This window comes from Gastrolobium bilobum, unplaced genomic scaffold (assembly GCF_033153095.1).
Source record: "Gastrolobium bilobum isolate Gb01-03AN ecotype WA unplaced genomic scaffold, APGP_CSIRO_Gbil_v1 utg26470, whole genome shotgun sequence".
Lineage (NCBI taxonomy): Eukaryota > Viridiplantae > Streptophyta > Magnoliopsida > Fabales > Fabaceae > Gastrolobium > Gastrolobium bilobum.
Window position 1 is genome coordinate 622,276 of NW_026898999.1, and position 26,290 is coordinate 648,565.

At 34.5% G+C, this 26,290-nt stretch overlaps 3 protein-coding genes across 3 annotated transcripts; 2 read left to right on the forward strand and 1 right to left on the reverse strand.

Annotated features, from left to right (window-relative positions):
* The first annotated feature begins 6,185 nt into the window (after positions 1–6,185).
* On the forward strand, positions 6,186–7,097 carry LOC133286189 (uncharacterized). Its single transcript, XM_061483577.1, has one exon. The coding sequence runs from the start codon at positions 6,186–6,188 to the stop codon at positions 7,095–7,097; it is 912 nt and encodes a 303-aa protein (XP_061339561.1).
* A 7,414-nt stretch (positions 7,098–14,511) lies between these two features.
* On the forward strand, positions 14,512–16,896 carry LOC133286167 (probable glycerol-3-phosphate acyltransferase 2). Its single transcript, XM_061483548.1, has 2 exons — positions 14,512–15,203; positions 15,774–16,896. Exons 1-2 carry the CDS (start codon positions 14,652–14,654, stop codon positions 16,662–16,664), a joined length of 1,443 nt encoding a protein of 480 aa, XP_061339532.1. The 5' UTR covers positions 14,512–14,651; the 3' UTR covers positions 16,665–16,896.
* Positions 16,897–20,064: 3,168 nt separating this feature from the next.
* On the reverse strand, positions 20,065–25,545 carry LOC133286190 (uncharacterized). Its single transcript, XM_061483578.1, has 6 exons — positions 23,857–25,545; positions 22,388–22,443; positions 22,046–22,279; positions 21,630–21,921; positions 20,641–20,837; positions 20,065–20,218 (listed from the first exon to the last, which is right to left on the reverse strand). The coding sequence occupies exons 1-6, from the start codon at positions 25,543–25,545 to the stop codon at positions 20,065–20,067; spliced, it is 2,622 nt and encodes an 873-aa protein (XP_061339562.1).
* Between the last annotated feature and the right edge of the window lie 745 nt (positions 25,546–26,290).

A 26,290-nucleotide genomic window follows, 5' to 3' on the forward strand; every position in this document is an offset into this window, starting at 1 on the left:
ATTTCTTTGGCTTTGAGCATTAAGTAATCATATTTTAACAGATGAGAAATTCTAATCTGTTAATAAATTTCTTAATTACTCAACGAATAAAGTATTTAAATGTTTTTTTTATATATATTTTTAAGACATTAGATGAATCCGTTTTTTATTTAACAGTTTTATTCAATGTTTTACTCTTAACAGATATATGTCATTTAACATTCTATTGTAGCTTTCTTTACTTTATATTCAAGTATGTGACATGAATAACCATTTTGAAACTTCAAATTCTCCTTAATTGAAAGTGATATTATCACCTGCCATTAGCATATTTTTTTTTAATAATTTCTGAAAAACAGCTTTAAAAATGTGAAGATCATTTAGAATGTCGTACTAAACCATAAATGTATCCTCAACAATCACATTCTAGATGAGTCATTCATTCATGATCAAGTCACCTTCGAATAGATGATGATAAGATAAACAAAGAGGTACATAATGGCCAAAGTCAAAATCAAACCCGCTTGTAAAAGATAAATTTATCCGGTATATAAAAATATAAGGAGAGTTCTATTTATAAATTTTTTGTTTATAAACTCTTACAAATGATATTACGTTCTTCCATGAGAACACTGGATTACACTATGTTCTCTCAGAAGTACATAGTATAATTTACAAAAATTTAAAAAAAAAATTATAAACGGATTTTTCCCCTACAAATACAGGGGCTCATATTTTTTCTTTTTTTATATGGACCCACATAAATCCTATATATTTTTATATTTGTGTAAGAGATAGATAATTTATCTCCTATAATATAAAAACATTAAATCCTTATTTGCATTTTGCATACAGTATCCCACGTTTCGGCTGGCTGCTCAATGAATTATTATTTGGATCCCAATAAACAACAATTCATGATAATATATTTTTCCACAATGCTAACAAACACTGCTTCCAGAATCAGCTGATTCTGTCTCTCTACAGAAGCTATTATTTACTCCTAAAGTTGTTGACCAAGTGAAGTTTGGGTGATTCAGTTAAGAACTAAGTTGTTCCTATATATATCAGGTTCTAGTTCTAGGACAATTTATTTTTGGTGACGAAATTATTTTTGGTATTACAGATGTACTGAATACTAGCTATATTTTTTTTCAAATATAAAAAAAAAAATACATTTATATTATTCTTATCTTTATGATTATTTTCTTTAGTATTCTTTTTTTTCCTTTTGAAAAAGAAAATACTTATTCTTTTGGAGCACCGAAAATGTGTTCTTTGAGAGAAAACTTTTGGTGCAACAACTGTAGATACATCCATGTTAAAAGAGGAAAAAAAATTTGGACTTAAAATAAATTATAAAAGAAATCATCAATAAAGATAGAATTTTTTTTTTAAAGTAAAAAGGAATGCCGAGTTCAGTACTTCTGTAACACAAAAACTTCCACTCTTTGGGTTTATGGTTTCTATAAGGTTGTTTTTGGGGCGATGGACCCAGAAATAACTTTAATTGAGCGACACATGTACAATATTATACATATTGCAAAGGACACGGCCCTAAAAGAGAGGTTTTTTTAAAGTGATCCGGAACTATTTTCTTAAGGTGGTCCCTTTTCTATTTTTGGAAAAATATGCTTCCCATTTTGCCCCTCACTTTTTTAAAAATTCTATCTCACTCCCTTGTCCTTTGCTATTATTGGAAAGGGACAATGTGGGCCCACTAAAACAAAGCTCCTAAAAGAGCTGGGCCTACATGGGCCACCCTATGAAAAAAAATTCGATTTTATTCACAATGTGACATGTATCTTATTTTTTATTAAATTAACATCTCACCTAATATTAATTAAAATAATTTATTTATTAATAATTTGATAAAAATAAAACACGTGTAAATTGTGAGTGAAAGATGCATCAAAATTTAAGTGCATACGATATGCTAAAGATTTGTTCCATCCTATGATACCATTCCCATGTGCTGCTCTCCACAGCAACGTATGTGTTCTAGTTAAAATCCAATTTTTTTTAAACAAAATACAAAAAAATATTTCTACGCAAATGAGTTATCGATATTTACTTTCAAAACAACGTCGTTTTAGGGTTGAAAGATTGGAAAATTATAAAGATAAAGACTATTATAAACCTAAAAATAAATTAAAATTATAAAAATACCTTAATTTTTGTCCCAAAATAATATCATTTTGGGCTCAATGCAGATAATTTATCTGCATTCACTTCACTGCAGAAAAAATGAACCAACATAATTAAGGCAAATGAAAAATATAAAAATAAGAGATACAAGTACTAAAATGTAACTAAAGTAAGATTCATTTTGTTTACCAAAAAAAAAAAAGAGTAAGATTCATTGCTTCTAATCAGTTTTCTTGTTGTCGATATAAGTAGTCTCACTTTAATTATCAGTTTCCAATGTTGTTGCAGTAAGATCTTAAAGCTAAAATCCCCTGAGTGCCCACACACTCCTGTGATCCTCCCCTTCCCCTTGAGAATGGTCCGAAAGATACTAGTGTCATCTGGAAGCCATCTTCAGAAACTTGATCATGCAATTTCAGCAAGAGACTTGATCGTGCAGTGACACGAAAGAGACTTGATTGTACTGTGAGGAGATTCTGTCTTAACAGGTGCTAGGAGCCACACCACCGGATAAAACAGATCACCACACCAGCACAAAAGGGATCACACTGGCACAAAAGGACACTCTTTGGCTTTGTTTGGGAGTTGGTTTTAGGAGGAGAAGGAAAGGAAAGAGAGGGTTTTAATAAGTCCTTCCCTTGTTAGTGAGTTTAAAAAATTGAGGGGAAGGAATTGGGTATTTTTTCTAAACCTTTCAAAATTCTCATTCTTCTTAAAATTAAAGTTCCCCCAATTTGAGAAGTTTAAGGGGGAAAACATTTAAAATTACTTATTTACCTTTAGCATTAAAATGTGAAAACTAAATAAATGCAAATCATTTTTACATGTGACATTATTAGAAAAGTCTCAAATACCGACAGAATTTATCGACGAAAAATATTTTGTCAAAAATAGTGATGAAATTTTTGATGAAAATCATATATGTCGAAAAATTTCCATCAAAACTAAAGATGAAATTAGAGACGGAATCAGATTTTGCCATAATCACTCACAAAAATATTTTACGGACAAAAAATTCAGTCAAAATTGTTGATAGAATCTAAATTTCGTTGATACTTTCAACAAAAATGTTCTCGTCCAAAATTTTGACGAAACAAATTTCCATAAATTTTTTTTGACATAAAACAATTACGTCAAAATTTTTTACGAAAAACATTGCCATCAAAAATTTTCACAAAAATTTTCGACGAAAAATATTTCCATCAAAACTTCTTACTAAAAATACTTTTGTAAAAAAATTTGACGGATTTTTTTTTGTCAAAATTCTTTACGATATTTAAATTTCATCAAAATATTTTAAAAAAAACATATTCATTGAATTTTTTGACGAAAAGCATTTCCATCAAAATTTTTAACGAAACACATTTCCATCAAAAAAATTTGACGAAAAAAATTTCATCAAAATTCTTTACAGAATTTAAATTCCGTCGAAAATTTTTGACAGAAATATTTTTGACAAAATTTTTGCCAATAAAATTTCTACAATTTATTTCCATCGAAATTTTCAAGTTTTAAATTGCCAAAATTTTTAAGTAAACACATTTCCATCGAAATTTTCGACGGAGAATATTTCCGTCAAGTTTTTTGATAAAAATATTTCCATCAAAATTTTCAACGAAACACATTTTATTCAAAAAAAAATTGACAAAAAATATTTCCGTAAAATTTTTTGACGAAAAGTATTTCGATTAAAATTCTTTACAGAATCTAAATTTCGTCGAAAGTTTCGAATGAAACATTTTTCTCAAAATTTTTGACAAACCAAATTCCGTCGAATTTTTTTGAGAACATATTTTCATCGAAATTTTGAACGAAAAATATTTCATCAAATTTTTTGATGAAATTTTTTGTTCGTTTAAAGCATTTGATGGAAGAAATCATTTTCGTCAAAACTTTTGAAGGAAACAAAAATTTGTCAAAAATTTTGGTAGAAAATTTTTTTTTGGAAAAATTTCCATCAAAGAAAAAATTCCGTCATTTTTCTACGAAAAATATTTTGTGACAAAATTTTATCGTTTGCAACGTAGAAATTTCATAAAAAATATGATCTTTTTTAGTATTATGAAAGGTACATAAATAATTTTGTTATAAATTTTAAATTTAATTTGTAAAATATAATAATTATATTAATTTTTTTAAAAATAAAATGGTAAAAATATCTCATTGATCCTCCATTTTCCTCCCTTACCATTTTTTTAACTCCTAAACATGGTGAGGGAATACCCTCCAATTTTTTTCTTTCCCTTCACCTCCCTTCCAAACTCCCAAACAAATCCTTTTGTATATGCGCTACAAGAGGTATGATCTTGTGTTTTCAAAGAACAATAATGATTCAAAAATTTCAAATTGCAATGATCTTTACGCTTTCATATATTTAATTGTGTCAACACATAGAATCTTAATTAATTATAAAAGTAATTCTTTTTCTTTAAAATAATCAGCAATTTTTTGGGTCTCTATTATTCCTTACTTCTCAGATTATCAGCACACATTTCAATTTTAGAAAACCACTTAAATTTTTAAAAAATAACTTAATTAACCAAATCCATATTAACAATATGACTTAATATTTAATCTGAAACGTAATTCGCATGGCATTTTAAAATATGACTCAATATTTAATCTGAAACATAATTCGCATGGCATTTTAAAATAGGGAAAATTGTTTGTCCTTTTAAATGACATAACTTATATTATTTGACTCTTATAAAAAGGTAAGACCCACACCTGTATTGTTTTTTGTCCACTCTCTCTCTTTTTATCTATCGTTTTCTCTCACTTAAAATGACATAATTTTACATCTTTTAAAATGACACACACTTTTCCTTTTCAAATATGACTCAATATTTAAAATAAACTATATATGTTGTAGTAGCAATACAAAAATCAAACTAAAGAACCTTCCATTACCTTTTTTTTATTTGAAAAAAACTCCAAATATAAGCTATTTTTAGAGTATTACCCTACAGTAAAATTATGACAATTGTGTAAATATGGCATTATGGATTTTTTCAGTGAGATACGAATTTCGCCCTAAAATCATTTCACATCCTTATTCTTCCCTGTGGGAGAACATTTTTAGTATTCTCATCATACTGAGTAATGAATATTTCTCTCATCTAAAATGAAATTACAAATTATGTATTAGAGTTATAATATTAGAATTTTTTTTACTCCTCAGAAAATATATCAGCATTTGGTTCGATTCGAAAATGGTTTGGTTCGGTTCAGAAACGATTCAGTTCTTAAACTGATTCTAAAAACCAGTTTGGTTTATGAATTGATTTTTAAAAAATCGGTTATTTTAAGTGCAGTTCAGTTCGATTCATGATTCGATTCAATTTTTTGATTATTTTATACGCCTGCTAGTAAATCGTTGATCGAACCCAATATTAAACTTTCATTTAGTTTGACTTTGTGGAATACAATATTACTTTTTCCTCTGTTGTACTATGATTTTTTTTATTACAACACCAGCCCACTCAACATCAACCCACTCAACAACAGCCCAATACATACATCAACCCAATATCTGATAAATGGCATAGTGCAACTAATCATGACAGAAACGATGACAGCTCAACTTTGTAATTCTTGTTTAGAGTTTGTTAGGAGGCCACGTGCCACATAACCGCTTCTATTTTTCAGTTGAACCATTTTATTATTGCACATCTGTATTAGAGATATATGTATTAACTTGCTCATATATCAGATTCACAAGTATGTTCTCTCTGATCTTTGATTCTCAAGATGGTATCAGAGCTTAAGCTCTGATATTCTGCTTCGAATGCTTTTCGTTTTCTTTAGATGCTACTTTCAATTTCTTCGTTGTAAAGGAACAACCACCTGTGATGAATCCACCGCATGTGATGAATCAACCCCCGGTGATGAATCAGCCTCCTCAATTAAATCAACCTCCTTTGGTGAGTCAATCTTCTCTTCCTGAGTTCTTGACGAATCCTTCTCATCTTTTTTTCCTGCATGCAAGTGAAAATCCATCTCAAGTGTTGGTTACTCCTCCATTGAATGGATCTAACTATCATGCATGGTGTCGAGCCATGACAATGGCTTTGAAATCCAAAAATAAACTTTGTTTTATTAATGGAAACCTTCATCCACCGTCAATTGATGATTCCACATTTGAAGCGTGGGATCGATGCAATACCATAGTTCTTGGATGGATTCATAGATCCATTACTCAGACTATTGCTCAGTCCATATTATGGATTGAAAAGGCCTCAGATGCATGGCATGATTTAAAGCACAGATTTTCTCAATCAGATGTATTCCGTATATGTGATTTACAAGAGGATTTATATAAGTTGTGCCAAGGAGATAAGAATGTTAGTGAGTATTTCACTCTGTTGAATACAATGTGGGAAGAATTGGAGAACTTGAAGCCAATTCCCAATCCAATAGTTCCATGTGCATGTGGAGCAATAGCAAAAATGCGTGAGTATCGTGAAAAGGATCAGACTGTGAGATTTCTTCGTGGCCTTAATGAGCAGTATTCTCATGTAAGGTCACAGATAATGTTTATAGATCCATTACCGAATGTAGCAAAGGCCTTTTCTCTGGTGATACAACAAGAACGTCAGATGCAATCTGAAAATAATCTGAGTTTCACAAACAATCACCAAACTCTTGCAGCAATGGGAGATCAGTCAAGAAGGAACAATTATTTTAACAATGGAAGAGGCTATAGAGGACGTGGTCGCTACAATGGAGGAAGAGGACAAAGTTTTGCAAAATTCTATACACATTGTAACAAAAATAATCACACTATTGAGTCTTGCTATGTTCTTCATGGATTTCCACCAAGATACATAAACAATGGAGGAAGAGGAGCTATGTCAGCTGCTAATGCAGTCACCAATCTTCAATCTCAAGAAGAAAATGTTATGAAGCAAGATAATTCCTCAATGGCTGCCATTCAAGATCAGTACCAACACATATTGAATTTGTTATAAAAACCTAATGCTGGAGAAACAGTATCTACAAAGCATTCTGCAAATGCTACTATTGTCTCACACACGAACACAGCTTCATCAGGTATAAGCAGTCTTGATTGGGTAATTGACACTGGGGCTACAAACCATATAACCTACCTTTTTTTCAAACTTTTCTTCATTTCACACAATTGATCCCATTACTATATCTCTTCCTAATGGTTCCACCATTAAGGCCACAATTTCAGGCACAGTAATCATTTCACCTTCACTTACTCTTAATGAAGTACTTTTTGTTCTAGAATTTCATATTAACCTTTTGTCCGTTACAAAATTACTAAGTACCATTCCTTGCCTTTTCATCTTAACACTTCTTACTGTCATATCCAACAGAAATACCAAGGCTACCAGATGACGATTGGTTCTGCTAAGAGGAAGGATGGGCTATATTTGATATCCAGTGATACCAGTAACAACCATCATTACAAACCTGATCATTCTCTTTGTAATGCAATACAGAATAAAGAAGCCTCCATGTTGTGGCATCAACGTTTAGGGCACCTTTCAACAGATATTTTACAAGTCATGTCGACTAAATACCCCTTTATTTCCTCTGCTCATATTAGTCCTTGTGAAGTTTGTCATTTGGCTAAACAGCATAAGTCTTCTTTCAATTCTAGTACCACAACAACAGTACAACCATTTCAGTTGATTCATGTTGATATTTGGGGGGCCCATTCTGTTATTTCAATTCATGACACAAGTATTTCCTTACTATTGTCGATGATTTCTCTCAATTTACTTGGCTTTTTCTTATGCAAACCAAGGCAGAAACCCGTAAGAATTTACAGCACTTTATACTGCTTGTTAAGAACCAATTTGATACTCATGTTAAAATAGTGAGATCTAACAATGGCCCTGAATTCATGATGGTTGACTTTTATGCTAAAGAGGGAATACTGCATCAAAGAACTTGTGTCGAAACACCCCAACAGAATGAGGTTGTAGAATGAAAGCACCAGCACATTTTGAATGTTGCACGTGCCTTATTCTTTCAAGCTAAGCTTCCAAGCTCTCTTTGGTGTTATGCCATCACACATGCAGTTCATTTGATAAATTGTATCTGCACACCTAATCTTCAATATAAGTCTCCATATGAACAGTTACACAATGATGTTCCCACATTTATTCATCTCCGAGTGTTTAGATGTCTTACTTAAGCATCAACACTATCAGCTAACCGTACAAAGTTTTCACCGAGAACAAGGAAAGCAGTATTCATGGGTTATAGAAAGGGGACAAAAGGATACTTGTTATATGATCTCAGTTCAAATGAACTTTTTCTCTCAAGAAATGTTGTATTCTATGAGAAGATTCTGCCATTTGCCCATCCTACACCTCCATCTGTGACACACAACCATGACAGAAACTCATTGCCTCCTATACATATTGACACCAATTTTGACCTTTACACCAACTCTGACAGCTCAACTTTGTTTAATACACCAATTCCAAGCTTTACACCCTATACTACAACACCTTCAAACACCAATACTCCACACCATAATCCTATCACAGATGATACACCAATTCAAAGCTTTACACCCTATACTAGAGTACCTTCGAACACCAATACTCAACCCAATAACCCTATCACAGATGCAAATCCTTTACCATCCCAACCTTCAAATCCAATTATCCATCCCAACCTTGATGAGTCACCTACATCAGATGACTCACCTGCACCAGATGAGCCTGACATCCCACCAGTTCGTCGTTCTTCTCGTACAAGTCATCCTCCTCGGTATCTCTAAGATTATCACTATAGCTTATCCTCCAAGCAGCAGAATCATCCATCATCAGGTATCCTTCCCACCTCTTATCCTCGTCATCCTTTATCTCAAGTAATTTCTTATAATTCTTGTCATCCTTCATACAAAATTTTTTGCCTCAATGTTATCATACATATTGAACCTCACACATACAAATAAGCAATTAAAAGTGCAGACTGGAAATTAGCCATGGACAAGGAATTATCTGCTTTAACTCTTAACAACACTTGGACAGTAGTTGATCCCCCTTCTCATAAAAACACCCATTGGATGTAAATAGGTGTACAAGATCAAATACAAGTCTAATGGAGAGATAGAGCGTTATAAAGCCAGATTGGTTGCAAAAGGCTTGACTCAACTTGAAGGTGTGGACTTTCTGGATACCTTCTCACCAGTAGCAAAATTGACATCTCGTTGTGTGCTTCTTGCCATTGCTAAAGCAAAAGGATGACTTTTAGAACAACTAGACGTTGATAATGCATTTCTTCATGGAGACTTGCATGAAGAAGTTTATATGGAAGCCCCACCAGGATTGGCTCTTGACAATCCAAATCAAGTTTGTCGGTTGAATAAATCACTTTATTGCCTCCGTCAGGCAAGTCGACAGTGGTATATCAAGTTATCTTCTGCTCTTATATCACTTGGTTACACACCAACACAAGCAGATCATTCCATGTTCATCCTTTCTCGAGACAGTGAGTTTACAATACTTTTAGTATATGTAGACGATATAGTTCTCTCAGGGAATTCTGCTAGTGAAATTCTCAGAGTCAAACAGTTTCTTCATGAGAAGTTCAGGATCAAAGATTTAGGATCCTTACGGTATTTTCTAGGCCTTGAAGTATCTCGTTCCAAGAATGGTATTCATGTTAACCAGCACAAATATGCTCTGGAAATCCTTTCTGACTCAGGTCTCCTTGCTGCAAAACCATGTGTTAATCCCATGGATCCTTCCACACATCTACGTCGAGATGAAGGCACACCTCTTTCTGATGCTACCTCATACCGTCGTCTAATTGGACGGCTATTATATTTGACCACAACTCAACTTGATAATCCTTTTGTGGTCCAGTAGTTGAGCCAATACATTTCTAATCCCACCACTGTTCATGAAGCAGCTGCCACACGTGTGTTACGTTATCTAAAGGGAGCTCCAGCAGCTGGTTTATTTTTTCCAGCTCATTCAGACATCCATGTTCGTGCCTTTAGTGATTCTGACTGGGGCTCATGCCTTGATACTCGACGTTCAATCACTGGCCTCTGCATCTTCATTGGATCTTCATTGGTACTGTCTCACGCTCATCCTTTGAAGCAGAGTACAGAGCCTTAGCTTCCCTTACCTGTGAACTTCAATGGTTACAACACCTATTTCATGATCTTCATATTCCATGGTCCAAACCGGCATCAGTTTACTACGACAACAAATCAGCCATTTATCTCGCACACATTCCCGCTTTCCATGAACGTTCCAAACACATTGAAACTGATTGCCATGTCACACGGGAAAAGCTTTGCTCAGGTCTCATCCACCTTCTTCCAGTCTCCTCTACTGATCAAGTCGCTGATGTTTTCACCAAACCTTTGTCGTCGAAGTCCTTTGTTCCAGCTATTCACAAGTTGGGCCTATTCAACCTCCATAGTCCCACTTGCGGGGGGTATTACAACACCAGCCCACTCAACAACAGCCCAATACATACATCAACCCAATATCTGATAAATGGCATAGTGCAACTAATCATGACAGAAACGATGACAGCTCAACTTTGTAATTCTTGTTTAGAGTTTGTTAGGAGGCCACGTGCCACATAACCGCTTCTGTTTTTCTGTTGAACCATTTTATTATTGCACATCTGTATTAGAGATATATATATTAACTTGCTCATGTATAGTTAATTCAAGATAATGAATATCATATTCACAAGTATGTTCTCTCTTATCTTTGATTCTCATGATGTTTTTAATGCTTTTGTGGAAGGTACAATCACACATTGATTTCAAGGGTGCATTTTAGACGTTAGTTCTGCGCATGCAAACCTCCATCCGGGATATACCACATGGGGATGCATGAGCATGACACTTGATAGCTCAAGGTCACGTGCGTGCAACCTATTTGAAGGTGAAGCAAGAATTTCCTATCGTAAAACTTAAATTCAATGGAGTCTCGATGAGTCTTCCTTGATTCACTGGATTACTCCACCAAGAAATCAGTTACAACTATTATCATAAATTGAAATTCGATTGGCAACAAAAATGGAAGATATACATCGAGTCAAATATGAATCAAGTAATAAATGAAGATTAGGAAAAGTCGAAATTCTAACTTATCGCATCACTCATCGCTCACAACCATTCTCTCGATTTCATTATTTTTCTTGTATAGTAAGGCAATATTCTAAGGAATATCCTCCATGAAATTAACATAAAATATAAAGTGAAAACTGCAAGAAGGTTGTACTATTTGATATCTTAAGTAGTCATTGTCCTAATTCAACTCTTTTGATGATATATCAATTGTTTCATATTTCTTCACCATTAGTTATTGCGAGAGTACGGCACACTAAAGACACATGGACAGTTGCGATGGTAACAGTTGGTATCCGAACTTCAATGCTCTCTTTTTTTTTTATAACATAACTTCAATGCTCTTTGTTCAGCCACAAATTGTAAAACCCAATGTTGTGGGCAAGATGTGTTAAGACATCTCTGCCATATAATCTTCTCTAATTCATTCAAAGTAAACATCCAGATTTGTCCTTTATCCCCTCTTGCCCTTAAAACTCTTAGAATTTGGTATCTACACACAGATGCAAGAGACAACCAGACTTATGTATTTACAAAAAAAACTTTTCTTTTCTATTCTTGATTTCTTCCTCTTTCTCTTTTTCTCTTGATCTGCATTTCATACAAACTATCAAAGGCTATTTAACATAACTCCACATATAACACCTCATTACTTTATAACTGACATAACTGACTCATTAATATTCTAACTGACATAACTGACTCGTTAATGTCCACTAACACAAACCTAAGGACATGACTCTTCACCAGAAAACTCTTCACATTTCTATTTTCTATTTTCTATTTTTATCTCATTAAAATTTAACCCAACAAAACTCTCCCTTAAATTTTAATTCTTCTTTTTGAATTTTCCACCGGTTGATTTTTTTCGCGCTGCTGCGCTGCTTCCATGTTGCACTCCTTTCTTCAAATTTTTTTTTTTTGTCCGGCGGTTCTTCATTGGTGGAAGATAGACAGTCTTGAATTTTCCTTTGTCGACCTCATCCTCCAATATACTTCCACATCCATTCTTACACGTATGATCTTCACACAAGTCATCATACTGATCAGTATCTGTATCACTATAACGTCCCATTAGTTTTACAACACCTATGCCAATTTTAATACTTTCAGATTCAACATGTGCTACATTAATAGCACGTCGGGCCTCTTTAACCACAGTAACCCCATCACTCATTGAGGACCGTTGATTCCCATCATCAAGCAAATAACTCAATGCAACATTTTTTGATTCCGCCCCACGATCTTCTTCTGGTTTACGCTTGAGCCAAAATGATTCCTCATAAAAGTAACTCTAGGCTCCTCATCGCCGGGTTCCCTATCCACAATCACACTTTCCATTTTTCCGCTCTCAGTTTCTTCATCGTCGGGTTCTTCTTCAACAAGTCCAGCTTCCACGCGCCTCATCGATAGAATCTCAGACCACCGTCCTCCAGGGAAATGGTCTCTTTTCGGTGGTGTCGACATCTTCCACTTCCACCATGAATTCAATGCAGTCTCCGACTTCTGACTTCCAACCCGAACCGCGCCTATGTCGGTCTCCGACATCAACCTCATCACGCCGGGGTCGAGCTCTTCTCCAAAACATGAACTCGGTGATTTTGCCGGGATCTCCCCCATCACGGTTATCAACACGGAACTCGGATTCGCGGTCTCCTCCATGCCGGTCTCCATCAAGCACCTCGGCTTCTCAATCTCCTTTCCGATTTTCGACTCTGTCTCCAGACACTCAGGTTCCACGAAGTCTTCTACCTCGACAACGGACTCGTCGTTCCCGCCCTTCTTCGCTTCGATCTCGGCTCCTTCATTCTCCTCATCTTCTATCTCAGCTCCTTCGTTCTCCTCCTCCTCTATCTCGGCTCCTTCGACCGCAGTCATCTCCATCGTCTTCTTCTCCGAGTCGTCTCTTACGCGTTCTTACACGTCAATCTCCTCCGCGGATGCGTTGCTGTTGGCAACCTCGGATTCCACCATCTCGGTCTCTTCTTCATCCGCATCATTTTCCTCATCTTCATCATCATCATTGAAGATTTCATCTTCTTCATTAATCAGATCAAAACGTCCAGGCAAGTATTTTGTTATGAAGGCCATTAGAAAATCCTTCCACATATTATTAAAGTCGCGGCAGTTCCATGTACGGAACCATTTGATTGCGCTTCCTCTGAGTCTTCTCATGGCTACCTGTCATTTGTCCTCTTCAAATGTTTTTTCTCTCCGAAAATATTCTTTTAAACAAAGTAAGAAGACCAATGCTTCATCTTTATCTCCATAAAAGAGTGGCACTTCCATCTCGTTCTTTTCCTCCATAGCCCAAGCTCTGATACCAATTTGTTAGAATTTGGTATCTACACACAGATGCAAGAGACAACCAGACTTATGTATCTACAAAAAAAACTTTTCTTTTCTATTCTTGCTTTCTTGCTCTTTCTCTTTTTCTCTTGATCTACATTTCATACAAACTATCAAAGGCTATTTATAAGCTATAAAACTGACCAACATAACTCCACACATAACACCTCATTACTTTATAACTGACATAACTGACTCATTAATGTCCACTAACACAAACCTAAGGACATGACTCTTCACCAGAAAACTCTTCACATTTCTATTTTCTATTTTCTATTTTTATCTCATTAAAATTTAACCCAACAAAAACATTGACAAATGTCGATCATATTCATTCTTAAAACTTCACACATTAATCACTGACAACTACTAATGCGGTCCATATTAGTGTTGTTGGAGGTTTATCCAACAAAGTGTTGAATGTTTAAATGGCTTAGAACACAATTAAGAGCTCTTGCTAAGTTGCTTTGGACCGAAATTTGATAATGAGAACAACTAGAGCAAGATATAGAGTTCCACCCACAAGTTATCAAGAGAGTGAATTTAATTTACATTTAACAAAATACATCAAGTAACATCATGCATCAGTAGTATGCTTCTTTTATTATGGGTGAAAGATGTGGATTGGTAGTACTGCCAGTACCACAATAAAGAAGAGAATTACTTCAAGTAGGTGTAGGTCACACTGAAAACATGGACGGTTGTGGTCTGTGGGGATGATTATTAGTATAAAAACTTCATGAGTGTCCATTATTCAGCTACAAAAACACCAACCCAAAGTTGACGGCAAGATGCTATGCCAAGCCATTGAAATGGACACATGACTGACCTCTTTGCCACGTACTCTTGTATTATTAATTTCTTAGGCTTGTGTGATTTGAAACATCACAGTTCACTGTGTCAAGTGATGATGCTAAAAAGAAATACTGTGTGAGGTTTGAAGTCCTTTATTTGATTGATTAACTATAGCAACCCATCCAGTGAAAGGATCGATTTTCATTTCTTTTGTCTTATGTGTCAGAAAAAGCAAAGATAAAAACCTTTCCTTTTTTCTTTTTTTTTTGGATAAGAAAAACCCTTCCTTTGTTACACTATGAACCCCAGCTGCAGCAAGATGAAAACAGTTTCTCTTGTCCACAAAGCAGCAGAACTGGCAAATAGAACACTAGTTTTTGATTTTGAGGGTACTCTGTTACGATCCACTTCATTATTCCCTTACTTTATGCTGGTTGCTTTTGAAGCTGGTGGGCTACTAAGATCTTTCATCTTGTTTCTTTCATACCCTTTGGTGTGGTTGGTTGGTGAAGAACATCTGGGCTTGAAGATTATGGTTTTCTTGTGCTTTTTCGGTATAAAAAAGGACACATTCAGAATAGGATTAGCTGTTCTGCCAAAGTTTTTCTTAGGAGATGTTGGGTGGGAAGGCTTTGAAGCTGTAATGTGTTATGAGAGAAAAGTGGCATCCAGTAAGTTACCAAGGATCATGGTTGAAGGTTTCCTCAAGGACTATATAGGGGTTGAGACTGTTGCAGCAAGAGACTTGAAGTCCTTTAGGGGGTACTTTATGGGATTGTTTGAAAAGAATAAGTCAAATAATACCCCTTCATATGAAAATTACCATAAGGAGCTTTTCCACCATTTCAAGGTTTGGTCATTTTTATGTTTTTACACACTGCCGACTCATTTTTAGGCCAGTTCCCTTCATATGGATTTTTGATTAAAAAAAAAAATGTATTATTTTTAGAAGGATTTTTTTTTCATAAGCTGGAGTTATGTGTTTGGATGTAGCATTTTAAAATCATTTTTAGTAAAAAATAATATCTTAGCTTTTCATTTAAAAGTCAAGAATATTGGCTTAAAAAAGTATTTTAACTCCTTTTTTAAGTTGGCATTCAAAAAAAAAAAATAACTTTGTTTACAGTCAAACAGCCTTGAGATATTGCTAAAGAAAATATATACATAATCATTAAAGTGATCTTCCAGTACTATTTTGAACTTTAAGATGAGATAGTTGTGACTATTTGTAATAGAATTAAATTAAGTCCGCATAAAATAAAATAAACGTGTGCAATATGAATGCTTCACGCCCAAAGGCTCAATGAGAGACTGTGTTGTGCTAGAGAAATTATATATAAAACCGGGTTCTGTGTTTTCACATCCAAGAGTCTAGTATAATCTAAACAGCTCTGTTTTTTTAACTCTCTTTTTTCTGTAGGAGGTTTACTTGATGAGCTCTGATGAGAGAAGAAATTGGCGTGTCCTTCCAAGGGAGAGGTACCCGAAGCCATTGATCTTCCATGATGGTAGATTGGCTTTCAGACCAACCCCTGCATCTTCTCTAGCTTTCTTCATGTGGTTACCCCTTGCACTATTTCTTTCCATTTTCAGAATTACATTTGGCGTTTCATTACCCTTCAATGTGTCTGCTCCAATATTAGCACTCTCAGGGACAAGAACCACTGCTTCAGGACCCCATAACTCTTTGTCTTTGGTCCAGAATGAAGAAAAGGAAAAGGGCATGCTCTATGTGTGCAATCACAGAACCTTGCTTGACCCACTTTATATTGCATACGTTTTGGACAAACCACTATCTGCTGTCACATACAGCTTGAGTAGATTAAATGAACTTGTTTCCCCTATCAGAACTGTACGTCTAACCAGAGACAGAGAGAAAGACAGAGAAGCAATGGAGAAACTATTGAACCTAGGCAGCCTTGTGGTCTGTCCTGAGGGAACAACTTGCAGGGAACCTTATTTGTTAAGGTTTAGTCCTTTGTTTGCTGAACTTACTGATGATATTGTTCCTGTTGCTGTGGATGTTAATGTTAGCATGTTCTATGGAACAACAGCTAGTGGGCATAAATGGTTGGACCCCTTTTTTCACCTCATGAACCCAAATCCCACATACTTCATTAAAGTTCTCCCGAGGTTACCACAATCTCAAACATGTCAGGGTGGTGGAAAATCCAGTATTGAAGTTGCTAATTTGGTGCAAAATGAGATATGCAATGCTTTAGGGTTTGCATGCACCAACTTGACAAGGAAAGACAAGTATACGCTCTTGGCGGGTAATGAGGGTGTGAGCCCACGCCATAACAGCCCGTAGCTACTAGCTTTTGTGTGTTACACCTTGAATGCTCCTTGCTATTTCGTTTGGAATAAAGTGAAGAAGATTCCTCATTGGAATAGTGTTACAGGGAGGACTTTTAACATGCTCGAGTTTTTTTTTCTTTTTTGTAAGTAAGTTTTAATGCTTTTATAGTGCCACACTTGTAATATTATTAGTTATATATAAAATCCTTTTAATAAAATTATGTTCAAAGTGAAATTGTCTCTAAAGTGGCTAAATAAAGTTATGTACAGTTTTTCTTTTCTTATCTCTTACGCATCCAAATCATTATCTGACATGTCTAAGAATATTTGTAATGATAAATGCATTGTTTATCACAGTTGCTACAATATTGCAAGTGTCGAATATTATAATTTGAATGCATGTTATTCGCTGTGCTTAAGTAAGACTTACTTAAGGACGGTTAATTATTTATGAGTTAAAATCACAATGCACACTAAATTAAACAAAAGATAAATACACACTTGGATTATAACAATAATTTCCTAATAAGTTATAACTATATGTTGAACAAATCAAAAATATAAAAAGATGAGATCCACAATCCATTATACTATTTTGTTTTTCTCTATTTATAAAATTTAGGGAAAAGTTTAAAATTTTCCTGTAATTTAATCTTTTATCGGTCATCCCATATGTTTGTTCTTTTTAATCACTTGACCCTCTAGGGCAGAGTACCTCCTCTAAAGTGGCAAATTATCAACATGGAGGGGATTCCAATGCTGATGATTATTATTTTTCTAGGACAGAATACTCATCTAAGGTGGTTTTAGATACAATTTAAAGGAAATAGTATCAATAATGAACTATACAAAATTCAGTCAAATGTTAATATCAATGAACTATTGATCATAGGCACAAAATAGCTAAATACTGTAATAAAATAACCCTATTCTAAGTTGAAATAATATAATTCAAACTAAGATAAAATTTATTACAATTAATAATAAATAATTTCAAATCAAAAATCCTAAAATCAATTTCCCAACATTTGAGGATTTGCAAATGTTGTCTTCATTATCTCATTTTTCGTAGTGCAAGCAAGCTGGAGATTATATTCTAAAATTTTTGCCTGCTTGTTAATATTGACAGGATATAGCTTTAATGAAATGGAGGATTTAGAAATAAAGTATTTGAACTAAATATTATACTTGTTGTTATCAAAAAAAAATATATATATTATACTTGTATAAAGATAGGCTTTAATGTTTCTACAGTAGATAAATTATCTACATTCGTTTCCAAAATGATGTCGTTTTAAATTAAAAATTTAAAAATTATAATGAAAAGACTATTATAACCCTAAAACAAATTATAATTACAAAAATACCTTGATTTTCGTCTCAAAACGACGTCGTTTTGAACTCAATGTAGATAAATTATCTATATTGAATGTAGATAAATTATCTACATTGAATGTAGATAATATCTACATTGACAGTAGAAAAAACGAATCCATAAACATATCCTCTCTTTTTCGGTAAACGTATAAACATATCCTTATATTCCTGCCATATTCTCATATGAATAATCAAATAACACTTTTACCGGCAAGAATTTTTTCTGAATGATTCAAATAATAGACATACCTCACGTAATTTGTACAAATATATTTTTCCATTTGATTTTCATACTCCCTTGCAGTCCTTCATTTTTCACCCACGTTACTAAGAAAATTGAAGCGTACAAACATACATAAGTTATTTAACTCACCTTAAATTGCATTTGTCCAGCTGTATATAAACTTTCAAAGATGCAAAAAAAATTTATGGACCACTTTAATTATTTGTTCGTGGAACATCCCTGTAGTCTCCGTTTAGTTGGGTTTTTGTCAAGACCAATTATGTTCGATATATGTGACCTCCAACTATCCCAGTCCTTTCTTTCACACAACTTAAAAGACATGAGAACTTAATGTGGTCCATTTTTATCAAAAGACAGGCTAAGGAGTACCAGAAACTAACCTCTAAGTTGGAACTTCTTAATCCACTTTACCAGCTCTTTTTTTCTCTTTTTTTGGTGAAAACTTTACCAGCCTTTTAATTAGATGAATAGACTATCATGATGATGCACAAATCTTAATAATGCTTACTTATAAGTGCAGAGAATCATAAATCCATTTGAGTTAAGCGGTTGATTGATCATTCTAAGTCAAAAAAACAAATTTACTGAAATAATATTTTTATAAAGGATATGATATTGTGACTACTTTTTTTTATACCTATTCTATCTACTTATACCTAACATTGTTAGATCAAAATTTCAACTAACATTTACCCTTTGTCTCTCCTTTTAAGATTATGATCTAATAGTGTTAAAAAATAAGTAAGACGTGAAAAAAAATTAGACATAATATCCGATCCTTTTTTATAAACTTATTTATCTAACACATGACAGTTATTGCATAGTCAAGGAGAGACAATAGTCCTTAAAAAAGAAAAAGAAAATTACATTAAATTAAATGGTACATGGCACCACCTTATAGAGTGAAGAATTTTCAATATCACGTCATAGGTACAACCGACCAATAGGAGTGTGCCGCGCTTGTGCTCCATCGGAGAGAAAAAAAAAAACTATTTTTGTATTTTATGCTATGTCTTATCAAAATACACTATCACACTTAATTTTCAATAGCAGTGGTACCCAAAAAAAACATTTCCTTATAGAGGCGTGATTCAACTTAGCAGCTTACAAAATGCTGAGTGAACTAACACCTCTATAAGATTAAAAAACATCTTAATTTCACATTTTTTCCTCTTATAAATATCTCTCACTCTCTTCCTACACTTACCCGGCAATTACTTTATTCATCTTAAATCATTAGCTTGACAACATGAATCATCTATGCAGTGGTGCAAAAATATAAAATGCTAGAGTTGGCATTACTCCCTAATCCCACAAGTCTAGCGTTTAAATCCGGAGTAAATTCGATGGACCATTATAAGTTGGCACTAGACATAGAGTACAGAGAGTGAAAATAAATCCTCTCATGTCTAATTTTAATGTGATCATGTCATATTAATCTAATCTATTCATTAATAAATCATGGTTGGCAATTAATTTGAACATTTTCTTTTTATATTTTACGAGTTTTATTATTAAATTTAAAAATATTAATCTGTTTTTGAAAGACTGAAATTCATCACATTGATATGATTATCTTATATTAGAAATGAGAGAATTCATCCTAAAGGACCTAGAAATAAGAATAAATTTTCCTCGGACCTTTTAGCCTATATCATGTTATTTTAATAGGGATGTATGAAATTGACAGAAAAGTCAACATATGGTATTGGCTACTTAAATGCTCATTCTTCCTATAGAAATTAATTAGTATGATTATAGGTGTCATATTAACAAAAATTCGATAAACACACTAGCAGTTCAAACCCCAGTCGTAAGGCTGATATATCACCTTCAACTCAGAAGTTGCAAGCAGGTCGAACAATAATTCCGAGTCAGCTGGATCTAAGTAGATTGACACATGCTTCAGTACCTCTGCCTCATTCTTGCCAAAATCTGCACTAAACCTGAGTATCAAGAAGGAGAAATGTCAGAATCCCCAAAACATTGATTGCACCTCTGCTCGTTATCAACTATTTCATTTAATGACCATACATAATCACAACAGTGAACGTATGTACATATATTCAAGTTTAACATGAATTATACTGAATATCAAAACAGATTTTCACCAAGATATAGTGCATTTGCATATATGTATGATATTTATAGTTTGAATGTATTTAGTTCAAGGGATACTGCCCGCCAGTCCAAAACTTCAAATATAAAAACTTAAAATCCTTTGAACCATTCAGCTGAGCATAGAATTTGAGAGGTCCATCTTCTCGTCGTGAGAGAATGTGCTTGTGAACATGAATATTCCACGAATTCTTAGTCTGAATACACCTAAAAGCACATCAATCATATTCAGTCTCTCTTAAGAACTTACCATTTAAGGATCTTACTGGCATATGCAACCTTTGCAGTAAAATCAATTAAAACGCCTCCACTTCTTAAAAAATTACGTGCTGCATCCATTAATTCTTTGTCAATGTCGCCAGGAGAATAGCACCGAAGTGCAGGCCCCGATCGAGTACCACATACTAAAGCAAAATGAATAAGAGGCTCAGGGAAAGGGAATGCCACCTAGCAAAAAAGGAATAAAAGTGAACATCAAGTCAGTAGCTTTGCTAATGAGGCAACTTCAATGTGAAATCATATAGGCCAAACACCATAAGAATTAAGATAAATCTTTGCTTACCTCTCTCATAAACCTACAAATAAATAACCTCCCAAAAACTGATGATACACTCACTCAAGACCATGATTATTCGAATTAAAACAAAGGTAAAACACTAAGTGATGTTGGAGAAGATGGTAGACAGGAACTAAAGTGATAAAATTTGGTAAGAGAAGAAGGACGATTGAAGTGAAACGATAAGAAGGGGTTATAGGGTTTAAGAATATCTTAATTCTGAAATAGTAACATGACGGCTCAATGATGCTGAATAGAAGTCCCTAGGATTATTTATACTAGAGTTATAAGCATATTACTAAGCTCAATATTTCAATGCCCAGATGATCTGAAGTCTAAGCCTCATTAAAAAGTCACATGTTTGTCATGCGACCATTTAATACATAGAAAAACACTTTAAAGTAAAAATTAAATAGAGCTACTGCATCGCTAAGTCACTAAAATTGCAATTAAATATCGAGTAAAAATGAATCTACTTTATAAAGGAGTTGTCAAGAGAAAAGGAAATATTCAAATTTAAAGAATAAAGAGCATAAACTTTGAAGAGCCTTTTGTGTTATTGCTTAAACAAAGGTCATTTGTCAGTAAGACGCAAATCTAACACCAAGGGGATGCAAGCAACGCTTAGTCATACATGAACTTCTCTTTCAAGATTGAATGAATAAAGAATATGGATAACTTACCATCGAACGTTTATCTTTTGCACCAAATGGCTTCATAAGGGTATATGGTGGTCGCTGGTTCCCCCTCAAAATGCCATTCTGAATAGCTGAAAGTGAGTAGGTAGACCCACCAATCACATATTTGAAGTCCCCAAACAATTTCCTTCTTTCCAATGCGCCAGTTGGATGACCCCATACTAAGATTGCATGGATGGTCATCATATTATATAGATTAATAAAGAAAGCTAGCTTCTCTTCTCTAGACAATTCCCATACTTCCACTCTTTGGAGCTCTTCTACAATTCTTAGATACCTAAAAACGATAGTTGTATAAATAACAGTAAAAAAATTCTAGGAATAACTAAATGGATTGTCATCATGGCACAGCACTTCTGAGTTTTTAAAGCAAGGCAAAAGACGGAGAATGTTAAAGAAACCTTGCAAACTCCTCACTTCCATGCATACTTCTGTAATCAACATGACGTCCATCTTCAGAGGCATAGGCTTCAAACATTGCATAGGACAAAAACCTCAGCCTTGACGCAATTTCTGTTATAGGCTTGGGTTTCACAGTAATTATCCCCCTCGGAATGTTGTGACACTGAGATGCCACAATTGGATCATCATCCAAAAACCGATACAAGTGACTACCATCCTCAAATATATTCTCCCTAAAGCAAAACAAAATCATTGAAAACAGGTAAGGATAGTCAATTCTGCAACAAAACATAATTAAAACAATAGCCAGTGAAAACACCAAATAGAGTGCTTGGACTCACTCTAGAGCATGCTGAAAGAAGAGTTTGCTAGAGAGCTTTCGTGCAAACTCAACAGCCTATACAATCAGACAAGAATTAGGAGGATAGAAGAGATATTATAAAGCTAGAAATTGTACTATATTTTAGTTGGATATGCAGAGGATGATATGTTTGACCATGTGATTGCAAATGTCGCAAGACCAAAATTTCAAAAACAAATAGGTGTGCCAGAAAAAGCTTTTTATTGGGATACATGCGACAACTATTAAAAGGGAAAATCGTTAATAGGATTGACCTAAAACATAATGCGTTTGCAATTGTAACTTACATATTGTAGAGATATGGCAATTGAATTACAACTTTTATGCAGACATTATATCCATTTTATCATTATCACTAGATTTCATTAGTGTCAATAAATTCACCCCAATAGTATGTTCAATTTTAAGTAAATATTACTGTAGAAGATCATGCACAGAAATGCATTATGGACTATAGAGATTAAGTGCTTCACTGCTTCAGTTAATTTTTACAACAAAGCAATATCACCAAAGCACAGACTCGGTGGATAAATTATCCTGGTTTGTTACGTTAAAATATTCTCTCTCCTTCCAGTCACAACGTGGTATGAAGGAACGTATTCCAAAGTACGCCACCAAGGTATATGAGCAAATTTCAAGAAAATAACTGTTTTTGGAAGTTTGTCCTTTTCTTTTTTGGGTAAAAGGTGAGATGCTAGTCTAATTCAAACTCGAAAATGTCATATTTAAATCACAAAAATCACAGTTGCAGAAATCAATGTTGAGAGCCAATGCTGCAACCTGAAGGACAAAACACCTAAAAAGAACAAGCCATATAATAGAACAGAATCAACATGTGCAATAGGATAGTTTCCACAAAGAAAGCAAAGTACCATTTAAAACCAACCAAGTCATGCCATCAAATTATACATCTTATAAACTTGACATAGAAAGTAAACCCAGAGATGGGTAAGCATGCAATTTGTCTTTTAAATGACGAAATAGGTAAATAATTGTGGGGGGGGGGGGGCAAAAAAACAGATGAAGGACTAGAAACAATCCAGACAGAAGGCCATTTCCTGATAATATATAACATCTTTGAAACAAAAGCTACCAGATACTAAACGGTATACTAATAAAGACATTAATAACAGGAACTACAGTCCCACTAACACGCACCTACAAGTTAAATTAACAAATTATACTAAACCAAGGTCATGGTATTTTCTGTGATTAACAAGAAATGAAGAGCAATTAGATTCTCAAACACTTATAGCATTCAACTTAATAATAAACTTTAAATTACGAGACATAACAGAAAAGGACCAGCTTTCTAGAGCGTTAATTGTATCACTATTCTTGTTTGGGACAACCAAATTATATCTATTCAATAATTGATTACACCTGAGTGTTCATACATAGGTTTTTAAAGGGCACTAAACCATTCTTGAAACTTAAGATCAAGCTTACCTCTTTCCTTTCCAAATATTGATCTTCTGATAAGAAGTCTACAGCTTCGGAGCCAAGAAAGCAGCAAGTGAACCTTCGCATTTTGCCGAATCGGTCTTTCACAACAATAGATTCTTTCATTTTGCGGACAATTAGAGCCATTTCATCTAGTGCACCACTACTGGACACATCATCCTCTCCAGAAAGTGGTGGAAATGGGCTTTCGAATGATGGTGCTTCAGTAATAAGGAAGTCAATCTTCTCATCAAGCTTGCCAGACTCATCTAAGGTCTTCAGCTCACTCAAACCTCCAATAAGTATTTCATTGAAAAAAACCTTGGGAACAGAAGAAGATCCAGAATTCTTCTCTAGCTCCATCTTTCTACTGGGGTACACATCAATGTTGATTTCAACATATCTAAGCCTTTTCATATACAAAAATTGCCTAACCTCTTTACATTCTAGGCACCCTAGTCTTGTGTACAGTATAATTCTTCCCTTCATGGCTATGGGTTGCAGCGGACCTTCAGTTACCGATTCCTCCTTCTGATCAGTTTTATTTTCTGCATCAACGTCAGAAGACATTTTAATATAATTTAAGGGGTTCCAAGTCATTTTCTCCCCTGTCTTCTCAGAAACCTCCGTGGATTCACTGTCTCTTGATAAATCTGAAACTTCCTTACCCCCATCATCAGAATTACCCGCAGCACTTTCATCACTTTTTCCAGAAAGGCGACGCAGCAAAGTGCAGACTGCTACTACACTTTTCTCCCTAACAAAGTTTTTAAGAGATACTGCCTTCTCAAACACATGTGGCGTCTCTGGAACGGCGTCCAAAGTATGGGTAGATGTGCTCTGACTATCTTCCACCTGAGGCGTCCCCGTTCCATCAAATACAGTATCCAAATTATTGTCCTCATTTGAAGTGTTATCGGTCTCTCGATTCATTTGTGTTGATTCCATGCTTCTCCTGTCATCATTCTCTTTAGCAAAGTCATTATGTCCAACACTATTATCTATATTTACTTCTTGACTTTTAGGCTCAAAATCTCCACGGCCGTCCAGCTTAATATCAGAATACTCCTGTTCAACAATATTGACTTGAGTTTCAGATTCCATGGAATTACTCTCATGCACCTTTTGAAACAAGTCACCAGGAACATCATTACTAATGATCTCCAAATTTTCTTGTTGAGGTTCACACTGGAAATCCCTACTGTCATCTATCCTCTGAGCCAACCCAGATTCTCCAGCTACATTGTCTCTCATTTCCTCATCAGTATTCGACTTTACATCTACAGCCTCATTTATCTTTTCTGATGTATTATCATCTTGTTGCCGATCCCAACCAGATTGGGATGAAGTTGACGTTGATCTATTACTAGTACTATTATCTTGCTCATCGTCAGACTCGGGGCCATCATGGCCAATATCTTGAATTTTTGCATCCGTTGATTCTTTTTCGCTATCTTCACTCTGAACAGCAAAAACATCTACTTCCATCTTTTCAACAGCTTGAGAACTTATCTTGTCCGATATATCATCTTGTTCACTGTCAAACTCAGGGCCATCATGGCTAATATTTTGAGCTTCCTCCTCCTTTGGTTGTTTGTCCCCATCTTCATTCTGAACCATAAAAGCATCTCCTTCAAGCTTTTCAACAGCATGAGGACTTGCCTCATTTGTCTCCACCGGCTCTTTCTTTTCCATGGTGAATGCAGCCTAGAGGTCGTATGCTATTTCATGCAGCCAATTATCACATTTTCCGTATGTTACAATCTAACCTAAGTACTGCAAGAAATTCAGGCACCATATAAATTAATAACATTGCTGTCTTCCAATTAACACCGATGTTGAGAGCGTCAAAGGATAACCAAAAGCATACTCTAGATGAGTACAAATACCAAACCCTGATCCCTGACACTTAGCAGCATTAAGAGACAGAAAGTTATAATCAGTAGTAAGTTAATCATGAAAGTTACTGCAAAAGTAACAAAAAATCCCATTACCACAGCAACAAATGGCCTTCTAAAATTGGTTTCGCAATTAGCATTCTTAATTAAGTCGTGCAGATCCATTTTTGTCTATGACATAACTACAAAGAATTAGAAAATTCCAATTCATTCCAAATGTAATGATTATATAGGCGTTAAGAAACAACTACGCATTATAACAGAACCAGGAGTTATGCAAAAAATAATAGCCTAATTTTATAAGGTTCGACATGAGAACTCAGGAATCCAGGTTTCTGACAATTAAACAGATAACAAAATGCCAAACAGTTTATATATATATATATATATATATATATATATATATAAAGGAATGCAATCTGAATTGGCGAGAGCAGGTGAATCAACCGTCCGATACAGAAAAGGGGGGGAAATAAAAATGGAGAAATGAGGGGGGCAGAACTTACAGATCCGATGGGGATTGGCGCAGAAACGAAGGGAAA